Raw genomic sequence first — 12599 nt, forward strand, 5'->3', positions numbered from 1 at the left:
CACCTCCGTCCTCTTCTATACCATCTAGCTTTTCACTGGAAAAAGGACAAGACGCTAGAAGCGGTCTCGATCCCGGTTTCCGAAAAGATAAAGTCTTGTCTGACTTGGTGAAAGGACTATATCAACCTAAGAGAGGGTCTTCCCCTGACTGTTCAGACTCCCAACCACGTTCTCTTCTCGGACGCATCGGACGTAGGCTGGGGTGCGACATTAGACGGTCGGGAATGCTCGGGAATATGGAACTCGAGTCACAGGACAATGCATTTCAACTGCAAGGAGCTACTGGCAGTACGTCTGGCCTGGAAAAGCTTCAGGTCTCTCCTTCAAGGCAAAGTGGTGGAGGTGAACTCGGACAACACCACGGCTTTGGCGTACATCTCCAAGCAAGGAGGGACCTACTCTCTGACGTTGTACGAGATCGCAAGGGACCTCCTCACCTGGTCAAAAGGTCTAGACATATCACTAGTAACGAGGTTCATCCAAGGCAACTTGAATGTCATGGCAGATTGTCTCAGTCGGAAGGGACAAATAATTCCAACAGAATGGACCCTCCACAAGGATGTATGCAAGAGACTTTGGGCCACCTGGGGCCAGCCAACCATAGATCTCTTCGCAACCTCGATGACCAAGAGGCTCCCAATATTTTGCTCACCAATCCCGGACCCAGCAGCAGTTCATATAGATGCCTTTCTCCTAGATTGGTCACATCTAGATCTATATGCATTCCCTCCGTTCAAGATTGTCAACAAGGTACTGCAGAAGTTCGCCTCTCACGAAGGGACAAGGTTGACGCTAGTTGCTTCCCTCTGGCCCGCGAGAGAATGGTTCACCGAGGTACTTCGATGGCTAGTAGACGTTCCCAGAACACTTCCCCTAAGGGTGGACCTTCCACGTCAGCCACACGTAAAGAAGGTACACCAAGGCCTCCACGCTCTTCGTCTGACTGCCTTCAGACTATCGAAAGACTCTCGAGAGCTAGAGGCTTTTCGAAGGAGGCAGCCAGAGCGATTGCTAGAGCAAGGAGAACATCCACCCTTAGAGTCTACCAATCGAAGTGGGAAATCTTCCGAAACTGGTGCAAGTCAGTATCCGTATCCTCGACCAGTACCTCTGTAACTCAAATAGCTGACTTCCTCTTATATCTGAGGAAAGAACGATCTCTTTCAGCTCCCACTATCAAGGGTTACAGAAGCATGTTGGCATCAGTCTTCCGTCACAGAGGCTTAGATCTTTCCAACAATAAAGATCTACAGGACCTCCTTAAGTCTTTTGAGACCACGAAGGAGCGTCGTTTGGTTACACCTGGTTGGAATTTAGACGTGGTATTAAGATTCCTTATGTCAGACAGGTTCGAACCACTACAATCAGCCTCCCTGAAAGATCTCACCTTAAAGACTCTTTTCCTGGTATGCTTAGCCACAGCTAAAAGAGTCAGTGAGATTCATGCCTTCAGCAAGAACATCGGATTCTCATCCGAAACGGCTACATGTTCTACAACTTGGTTTTCTAGCCAAAAACGAGCTGCCTTCTCGGCCTTGGCCAATATCGTTCGATATTCCAAACTTATCGTATGGTTGGAAATGAACTAGAAAGAGTCTTATGCCCTGTAAGAGCTCTTAAGTTCTATTTAAAACGAACTAAACCTTTACGAGGCCCGTCTGAAGCTTTATGGTGTTCAGTTAAGAAACCATCTTTGCCTATGTCAAAGAATGCTTTATCCTATTTTATCAGACTGTTAATACGAGAAGCTCATTCCCATCTGAATGAGGAAGACCAAGCTTTGCTGAAGGTAAGGACACACGAAGTTAGAGCTGTCGCAACTTCCGTGGCCTTTAAACAAAATAGATCTCTGCAAAGTATAATCGACGCAACCTATTGGAAAAGCAAGTCAGTGTTCGCGTCTTTTTATCTTAAGAATGTCCAGTCTCTTTACGAGAACTGCTACACTCTGGGACCATTCGTAGCAACGAGTGCAGTAGTGGGTGAGGGCTCAACCACTACAATTCCCTAATTCCATAACCTTTTTAATCTTTCTCTTGAAATGTTTTATTATTGTTTTTGGGTTGTCCGGAAGGCTAAGAAGCCTTTCGCATCCTACTTGATTTGGCGGGTGGTCAAAGTCATTTCTTGAGAAGCGCCTAGATTAGAGGTTTTGATGAGGTCCTGTTGTATGGGTTGCAACCCTTGATACTTCAGCTCCTAGGGGTCGCTCAGCATCCTAAGAGGATCGCGAGGCTCCGTAAGGAAGACGTACTTAAAAAGGCAGAGTAATTGTTCAAGTCGACTTCCTTACCAGGTACTTATTTATTTTAAGTTTGTTATTTTGATAACTGCTAAAATGAAATAAAAAATCCTTAGCTCATAATAATGTAAACATTTATTGCTGGTCTCTACCCACCCCCCTGGGTGTGAATCAGCTTATATAATCACCGGCTAAGTTAAATATTGAAAAATGTTATTTTTATAATAAAATAAATTTTTGAATATACTTACCCGGTGATTATATATTAAAGGACCCTCCCTTCCTCCCCAATAGAGACACAGTGGACCGAGGAGAAAATTGAGTTCTTTGTTTACATTGAGTACTGAGTACCTGCACGACAGATGGCGCTGTTGAAGTACACCCCCTACCTGCATAGCGATCGCTGGCGGATTTTTAACGTAGAGTTTTCTGTCGAGCAACAGAGTTGCAGCTTATATAATCACCGGGTAAGTATATTCAAAAATTTATTTAATTATAAAAATAACATTTTTAAAATGATTAATAAGGTAAATACACTCTTATTTGGAATTTATTTGTGTTTCATAAAACTATATAAAGCAGAGAATTATAAATTGATTTTGCCATTAGAAATTATGTGGGAATAGAATGCATTTCTGCCACATTTAACCTTTTGATAAATAGGAGTATTAAAAGTAAAATAACAACTGTTTCATTAGAGAGAGAAATTTTTATCCAAAGAAAAATTAGGAACACCAAAAATACTGATTTTATGCTTTCAGTGTGAATGGAGTTTATTGGGATGAAAATTAAGTTAAAAGATAATTTAGCATAATTTCTTTCATGACACTGAGGAGGCAGCATATTTTATCAGCATATTTTGCATAACCTGATTTTTAAGTAGTTTCTTGGATACTGTACAGTACTTGGTAAACTTGAAACATATAATACAATTAGTCTCACTATCTAGATTTGATACTTATAGTATTGTCCAGAAATCTATCACACAGCAATATAGGAACTTCAGATTGGAATATAAGCTTTAAATTCCACAATTAGAGAAAATATGTTTTTAAAAATCTTAACAATATAGTATTTGATATTGGTACTGTATATCCAGTATATGCCATAAAAAATCAATCTTTCAAGACAGTTCATAGTAGGATTTTTTAGCTCATATTCTAGACCCCAAGTATTTTCTAAGGAAATATTAATTTAGAAGTGCATTTATCATCATTCAATTTGCAAGTCCCATAGTACAGTTTATAGTTGATTTATAAAAAGACTAGGAGTTTAATCTTGCCTTTCAGCTCATATATAATATGTGAGAGAGTTTCTGTATTCATACCATTAAATTGACCCACCCTTGTTATCCGTGTTGAGGGAACTGTAATTCTTTCCTTTGACATTCAGAAGAGGAAAGTTTAGTAGGGCCTTTTCTATCTTAAGATACGGATGACCTTCATCTATGGTTTGATGAAAATTTTGTGTAAACATTCTCAAGAATCTTCTTGCTTTAATCTACGTGTTAGCTTTTTGTGTATATCTCAGCTGGTATTTATAAGTGATGTATAATTTTCCTGTTAACTTTTAAAATAAATATTTAGGTTGTGTTGTAATGTATTTTAATTCTCTCTCTAAATGATCTCAGTTTATGAGAATTTGCCTTAAACTTCCCAGAACTTAAAATTGAAATTAGAAGAAATTCATATGTAGATTGAATTACTATATAAACATCTTTGTTACAGAGGACAGCCTTGATAAGAACCTGCGTAAAAACTCTCCCACCTGTACTAGTCATTCAATTAAAGAGGTTTGGGTATGATTGGGAAGCATCAAGAGCTCTGAAATTTGATGATTATTTCAAGGTACGTTTGATTTCTATCACAGTTTTATTGCATATAATGTATTTTGTCTTGTCCAAGTGAATGGATAAAAAAAATGTGTGCTAGAATGAAAGATATTTTTCTTCATGTGTATTGTATTACTCAACTGAAAGGAATACCAGAGTAGCATACAGTATTGTACATTTATGTACTGTATACATTTGTGATTTTATAGATCACAGTAGAGAGGAATACTGTTAACACAGCAGACAGGAATGCTGTTGTAGTATGCTTTTATCAGATACAATTGTAAATTTGGCATAAAGTGTTTCATGAAACAGTATACACATGCCATCATTAGAAATGCTTTAGTTTAATGCTAAGCTTTTTTTACTTTTGTTATTAGTTTAGTTTAATTATTAAAAAAATATCCTGCAAACACTGATGAGGATTTATTTTGTACATACATTTTTACACTAAGGGAAAGGCATTAATTTTTTTTTCTTTAATTGAAGCATACTTTTATGTCTTGAACAGTTTCCATGGGCCTTGGACATGGGTATGTATACAGCAGATGGTATAGCTGAACAAGAAGAAGATCCAGGTGGAGGCAGGGAAAGAGACAGGACAGTAACCCCTCCGCTTGATCATAATGACATTGTTAACTCTTCAAAGTTATTAAGTTCACAATCCCCTCTTTCTGCTCATACACCATCAAAATCTAGCAAATCTTCTACCTCTGGTTCTCCTCACACACCAAGGTATATAAGCCCTTATCTATTCACAATTTTCTCACAATATGTACTCTTAAACAAGGAAAGATTTTTCACTGTCAATGCTTCATTTATAATGTCAAAATAATTACAATATATTTTTATACACCAGATAACACTTAAGCTGTAGTGTACTCTTATATAATTTTGTAGCATTACATTTTGGTAAAATTCTTAATTACCATTAGTACAAATATATTTGTGTGATAACATAAAATACAGTATTTTTGTATAATTGTGATTATTTATGGAGATCATTACATATAAATTATTTTGTATAGATTACATCTTTGTAGTTAACTTTGTTTGCACAAATTTTTCAGAATAAACAGCCATGTACGTCATAGAGGTATCATCTATGAATTAGTTGGTGTTATCGTACATAGTGGGCAAGCAAGTGCTGGTCATTATTATTCTTACATAAAAGATCGAAGGTATGTACTCCTAATAGGTACTCTTATTAGTAAATCTTATATTTTGCTAAAACAATAGAGTTGATTATATTCAGTGCTTCATCCTAATATTTATAATAGAAATATATATGCATTGTATACATAGTTCAATGATTTTATTTTTTATTTATATTCAGAGGAGATCCATTAACTAATCCCAACAAAGGTCGCTGGTTCAAGTTCAATGATACCACTGTAGAACCTGTTGAAATGACTGACTCTCTCCTGGAGCAAGAATGCTTTGGTGGAACTTACAAAGCAAAGGTCTCATATGATTCCTGTAAGTGTTGTGGAGATATTTAAGCAAAGTATCATCCAACATTTTTTTTAGTGTAAGGAAGTTGATGAAATTATAATCAAGTCTTAAAAAAATTTTCAAAGATCAAAAATTGATATTTGATTTCTTTATAAGTGAAAGTGGAATTATTCAATGATTTTAGATGATAGTGTGCTCTTTTGGGTAGCCATCATCACAAAGCATGTCTCTATTTACTCTTTATAGACACATGCCGATGTATTATTGGAAAAGTGGCCCTCTGTTTTTAACTTTTGCAGTTTGTAAATTCTGTTTGTTCATCAAACTCTTTAATCATAAATTGCCTTATCCACCATAAAAGTTTCCAGTCACATTAAGCAACGTCAAAATGACCTACTCTCTCTCTCTCTCTCTCTCTCTCTCTCTCTCTCTCTCTCTCTCTCATTTAATTATGTCAACTCATCTATTAATTATGTTTTTCATTGCCTTATTCTTCTTTTCTCTCTGTGTTTGTGATCTTTTGTTACCTTCGCCAAAATTAAAGATTTTGCGAATGGTACGTATTCATCCCTTTCGGTGCTTATATATTCGTTTGTGAGCAACATTACACAAAAACTAATGTACCAATTTGGACCAAACTTGTTAGTCATTTTGGGTATGACTCAAGAATAAATCTGTAATATTTTGGATGTGGTACATCAAAGTAAAGGTACACAGTAGTAATTGGAAAATAATTGCAATGTTAAGTAATTGACAAATCTTTTGTTTGTGAACAACATTGCACAAAAACTAATGAAGCTGTTTCAACGAAACTTTGTGGACATGTGGAATATGACCCAAGGACAAATCTGTTAGATTTTGAAGATTATTATTTGATGATAAATAACGTTAGATTTGGAAGAAAATATATTAAAGTACAAGTATGCAGTGGCGTTAAAAGCAAAATAAGACTAGTGTGGCAAAGGCATGCTCTCTATTGACTGCCCCTCTAGTTTAAATTGTTTTTCTTTATCTAGAGAACCCAAATCCTGGAGTAGATATATTAAAGTGTTTTGCTTATGGATCTACATTGGTATTTTACTGTAATTCCACTGTTAACTATGTTTAAATAATTCTAAGTAATGTTATTGCTAAAGTAGTAATTTTTAGAGCCAAGAGTAGCTCATAAACTGACTTTAATTTGGCATAATCTTGAAGTATTTCCATTCTTTTTGTTTATCATTCTTAATGCTAGCTTATTAAACATTACCTATTCACGAATTACGGACTATTCTTCGAAAACAATTATTCGAAAACAGTTGTCCAATATTAATTCTTCGAAAACCAATTGTTCGACACAACAGTTGTTCGAATTAACAATTGTTCGAAAAAGATAGCTATAAAGATTTGTTTGATTGTTCAAAGAAAATAACAAGAAACAGTTGTTCATAAATATTAATTTTACAAACACTTACTTGGTTTATGTTATGAAGTACAAAAAATTAGTATTAATGGATATAAAAAAAGAGACAATAAAAAGAACATGAATTTATTTCTGGCTAATACAAAATGAAATAAGTTCAATTAAATGACATTTTAAAAAACAAAATATCTGCAAGTTTACAAAGTGAAATGATATGAAATTGCTCGTAAATAATCGATCACATCCTGATGCTAAAAGAATTTATCAGTAAGCGACTTCAATAAACACACTGACACAAATAAAAAAAACACCCGTAATGATTACTAGATGGAAATTCTTCCTTAACTGCCTTTATTATAGCGGGCTCAAAATCTGTGTTTACAGACTGAACATTTAAAGTCAGTGATATTGTTTTAACAGTTCTAAGGAATTTTCTATATGTTTGTTCATTCTTATTCGGTAATAAGGCATAAACCAAAGGTATAACATAGCCGTTTTTCATTCCATGAATTGTATAATGCTGCTCGAAAATAACTGGCAGAGTTTTAAAGGTACCATCCATAAAATAATTCTTGCATGAAACAAGCACACTGAGATTTTTCTGGTTTGAAAGTACCAGGATTTTGTCTTCTACTTCTCTGGAATATTATATCAAGAAAGATTTGCCCTTGCTTGTTCTCGTATCTTGTTCAGGTAATATTAAGTCTTTTCGATGACTAACAGTTGATCTATAGTGGTTTTCCTGCCTCACTCGATTGATTGTTCGCTTTATACTGCTAGTTTGCGGTAGAGCGACTGCAACATAACCACTTAATTCTGCAGATGCGTTAGACATAATATAATGAGAAGAAGCTCGTGTTAATCTTGCGTCAGTCTTCAATTTATCTATAAACTGTAGTACTTTTACATTTGTCGAGTTTCCTGAGTGATTATGTTCGCCAGAAGTAGAACTGATCGAGCCATCAATTGTTATAGCACGACCTTTGTATATTTTTGCAAAATGTTGTCATTTCTAATACACCTTTGACCTTACTTGCTTGTCCTTTACATATAAGAATCCGTCCAGTAATAGCATGGCTCTTCCTTTCTCTTTTTGAATAAATTCAGCCATGGCTCATTGCAAAGGGTGTTTCCTCTAAACTAAAAAAAAAATCTTATTGAGTTTTCTCGGAAAACAAACATTGACTAAGAACAAAATATTTTCTATAGCTACCTTTTTCGAACAATTGTTAATTCGAACAGCTGTTGTGTCGAACAACTGGTTTTCGAAGAATTAATTTCGAACAACTGTTTCCGAATAATTGTTTTCGAATAATTGTCCGGATACGCCTATTCACAAAGGCAACCTACTACTGTACAGTATGGGCTACAAAATTGCATTTGTTCCAACACAGAATACTTACCTCGAACTACTTTCTTAGGAGTATCTGGGATCTCTCCCAACCGACCATAGTTTTGTGTAGTTTACCCTAGTCTCGTTTTCTATGAGGGGTAACCTCAGGTGGAGTGGAACATGGCCTGAGGCTATCCCCCAGGTCAGAGAGCATGCTTGGTCATGTCTCGATCTCCAGTAAGTTCTCTGGTCGCGTTGTGATAACTTCTCGACGCTCTCTCCTTACCCAGTGCGACCTTTTGTGTCCCCGACCCCCCTTTTTGTGTCTTTCGCGGTCCCCACGTGGACCCATTATTATTATTTTTATTATTACTATCCAAGCTACAGCCCTACTTGGGAAGCAAGAAAAATAGCCCAGTGAGGAAAGGAAACAAGGAAACAAATAACTGAAGAGAACAATTAACAATAAATCATCCCCCTACCCTTATCCTCTGTGTTCGTCGTGTAGGGGCAGCTTATGTTCTCCTACAGCCACGTGTCCAGAGTGCGAGTCCTGGAACGTGGTGCAGTGGGTGCGCTTCGGCACCAAGAAGAGGAATGCGTACAAGAGGTCTCATAGGAAGACTCGCCTCTCCTCGCCGCTTACTTCTCCCGATGCCTCGTCGAATGGAGCTTCTTTTATACAGCCATCTTCCCCTACCTAGAGTAGGGGACGAGGTAAGTCAGTTGTGGGGAAGTGCCCATTGCTCTTCCCCAGGAGTCTGAGTGGGTGCGGTATAGTACCAAGAAGAAGTAGGCGACGAAGAGGTCGTCTAAGAAGTCTAGTGCCCCTTCCTCCCTTGCTTTGCCGGGCGTCTCGTCTGACAGAGCTTCCCTACCACCCTCCCCTACCCAGAGTAGGGGACGAGGTAAGTCCGTTGGGGGGAAGAGGCCGCGGCCTTTCCCTAAGAGTCTGATCTTCAGGATAGTGGGGTTGTGGCGTCGTTCCACGAGTGAGGGGCTTGCGGGAGTTTGTATGGGAGACGGAGTCCTGGTGCAAGCGGGCCACGTCTCCTCTGATGTCCCCATGTGGGGAAAAATGTCCCTAATTCTTCTCCAGCCTCTTTGGCGTGTTTTTTCAGTCACTTCTGCAGCCGAGGACATCGCCGAGAAGGAGCCTCCCAGGACGAGGCGCTGAGGAAGCTCAGGAGACGAAGGGAGAAGTCCCGCAAGAAGTTGTCGCGTTCTCGCTCCCCCTCGAGGTCGCGCCACGAGAGTCAGCGCTCAAGATACCTCAAGAGCAGTGAGTGGGTGGTGGTTCACCTCGGCAGGCCCCTGGAGCTAGCTGCGGCACCGGGTCCTTCAGGTTGGCGTACGAGGACGGGATCCCTGGATAGATTCTCCTCTGGCAGCAGTGGCACCCGACGGAGGGACTCAGCGTGGCAGGTTCCAGTCGACAGGCGTAAGTCCGCGAAGGGTCTGGCTCCATCCACTCAGCGGAGAGAGTCGCCCCTTCGGTCTGGCAGCCGAGTCCTGACCTCCAAAGGCCACCTAGCTCGGCACGAGCGCAGTGGACCCAGGACGGAGGCCCCCGTTCCGACGGTGATCCCCGCCCTTCGACGTGAACCCCGGCAACCCTACAGCAGGCTCTGGCAGACCGGCATAAGTCCGCGAGGGTTCCGACTCCTTCCGCCCAGCGGAGAGTCGCCCCTTCGGTCTGGCAGTCGAGTCCTGACCTCCAAAGGCCACCTAGCTCGGCACGAGCGCAGTGGACCCAGGACGGAGGCCCCGTTCCGACGGTGATCCCCGCCCTTCGACGTGAACCCCGGCAACCCTACAGCAGGCTCTGGCAGACCGGCATAAGCCCGCGAAGGTTCTCCCGCCCAGCGGAGAGAGTCGCCCCTTCGGACTGGCAGCCTTGTCCCGGCCTCCGGTCCTTCGGTGGCCAGCCCTGAACGAAGGAACCAACCAGCCAGCACGGGGAAGCCCATGGCTCCATGGATATCCGCAGGAGCTCCATCCTTCCAGCGGAGGTAGCCGCTGGATCGACCCGGCAGCATGGTATCCATACCCGGTACCACGACTGCTCCATTCAGGCTTCGTGGTCAACCGCTGGTATACCAGGGTACTCACACCCCACGGATTCCCCGGGAGGGGGTAGACCCATGACGGCTACCTCCGTCCCAGTGGCTTCATCCGTGATGGAGATAGCCGCTCCATCGTCCTGGCCAGCCCCATCCAAGCATTGGAGGTGGCCACTAACACACCCATGATGGCTCCCTTCGCCCCGGCGGCTCCATCCGTGGTGGAGCCAGCCGTGCCATCGTCCTGGTCAGCCCCATCCAAGCATTGGAGGTGGCCGCTGACACACCCGTGACGGCTACCTCCGTCCCGGCGGCTCCATCCGTGATGGAGCCAGCCGTGCCATCGTCCTGGTCAGCCCCATCCAAGCATTGGAGGTGGCCGCTGACTCTCCCATGATGGCTACCTCCGTCCCGGCGGCTCCATCCGTGATGGAGCCAGCCGTGCCATCGTCCCGGCCAGCCCCATCCAAGCATCGGAGGCGGCCGCTGACATGGCAGGGTACTTAAACCCCACGGATCTCCCCGGGAGGGGGTAGACCCATGACGGGTTCCTCCGTCCCAGTGACTTCATCCGTGATGGAGATAGCCGCTCCATCGTCCCGGCCAACCCCATCCAAGCATTGGAGGGGCCACTGACACACCCATGACGGATACCTCCGTTCTGGCGGCTCCATCCGTGATGGGGCCAGCCGTGCCATTGTCCCGGTCAGCCCCATCCAAGCATCAGAAGAGGCCGCTGACATGGCAGGGTACTTAAACCCCACGATTTCCCCGGGAGGGGGTAGGCCCATGACGGCTCCATCCGTGACGAAGGCAGAGTGGTTTTTCCCCGAGCGGGTCGAACGGGGCTATTGCCTCTCCAGTGCCTGCCTCAGTGGCCGCTGGAGAGGGAGCCCCGCACCTTTGCCCAGTGCCTCTTCGGCTCCGTCCGCCCGTCGGATGTAGAAGTTAGCACACGTAATCTTTCCCTTGCCTCGCCCCCCGTAGGGGAGCTTCGACTCCTCAGTTAACCTTCAGACCCTCCTACTCAGACTCCAGGAGAGGGCGTGCAGGCCGCGGCTCTCGAAGGAGTTAGGAGGGGAGGCCCCCCTACTCCTGCTGGCGCCTCAAGTGGGGGGATGCCTCAAACGATATTGGCAAGCATGGCAGGACCACGGAGCGGATCCGGGGACCGTAGCAGTACTAAAGGAGGGGTACAAGCTTCCCTTCCTAGTGGACCTCCACCTCGGATCCCAGATCAACAGGCGGAGTGGTTGGCATCCAGAGACCCCTGGAGAGTAGCAGTATTGCAGGAAGAAGGCTCGGCAATGCTGGCGAAAGGGGCAGTAGAACCGGTCGAGAACCGAGTCCAGGGTTCTACAACAGGCTCTTCCTGGTGGAGAAGGCGACAGGGTTCTGGAGACCTTTCAACCCTCAACAATTCGTATACAACACCGGCTTCAAGATGGACACTCCGAAGTCGGTCCTAGCGACCTTGAAGGAGGAGTTCTGCTGAGGTCCATAGGCCTCAAAGCCGTCTACTTCCAGGTCCCTGTTCATCCCTCCAAGAGGAGGTTCCTAAGGGTAAAATGGACTACCAAAACATGGCAGTTCAAAACCCTATGCTTCAGACTGTCGACAGTCCTCAGGGCTTCACGAAGGTCTACTCAACAGTTTCAGGCTGGGCGTACGAACAGGACGTCCGCCAGATTCGGTACTTAGGTGACTGGTTGTTGCTTTCAGTCCCAGAGGAAGTACTGAGGGATCAAGACGAGAAGCTCCTGCAGTTCTACAACGTCTTGAGTATCATCATCAACCTGGAGAAGTCCCGGCTGATTTCCTCCATCAGGATGACAAATGACCTACCTAGGGTTGGTTCTAGACTCCCGGATGGCGAGGGCCTTCCCCTCCGCGGAGAAACTGAACACCCTGAAACAGATACTCTGGCCCTTCCTGTCGGGCCAACCCGGGAGAGCCAAGGTCTGGCAAAGACTGATAGGACTCCCCGCACTAGATAGTCCTGGTGTCCCAGAGACGAAGGAAGTCCTGGGGTGGTAGCAATCTGAACGAACACCCTCAAGGGAATGCCCTTTTCTGCCGACCCTCCGGAGATGCTCCTGTTCACTGACGTATCTAAGGAGAGCTGGGGTGCTCATCTTCTCGACAATGGCAAAAGGTAAATGGGAAGTCGAGGAGACGAACCTGCACATATACGTGCTGGAGATGGGGATCGTACAAAGAGCGGGCCTAGAGATCGTCCATCTACCCCGGGGTGCGACAACGCCACGGTGGTG

At 43.4% G+C, this 12599-nt stretch overlaps 1 protein-coding gene across 1 annotated transcript in view; it reads left to right on the plus strand.

Annotated features, from left to right (window-relative positions):
• Positions 1–12599, plus strand: part of LOC137640180 (ubiquitin carboxyl-terminal hydrolase 24-like) — a 160502-nt gene that overhangs the window by 94564 nt on the left and 53339 nt on the right. The window contains 4 exon segments of the mRNA XM_068372705.1: positions 3970–4089; positions 4585–4808; positions 5144–5254; positions 5410–5552. Coding sequence (XP_068228806.1) covers positions 3970–4089; positions 4585–4808; positions 5144–5254; positions 5410–5552 — 598 coding nt within the window.

Source organism: Palaemon carinicauda, chromosome 4 (assembly GCF_036898095.1).
Source record: "Palaemon carinicauda isolate YSFRI2023 chromosome 4, ASM3689809v2, whole genome shotgun sequence".
Taxonomy (NCBI): Eukaryota; Metazoa; Arthropoda; class Malacostraca; order Decapoda; family Palaemonidae; genus Palaemon; species Palaemon carinicauda.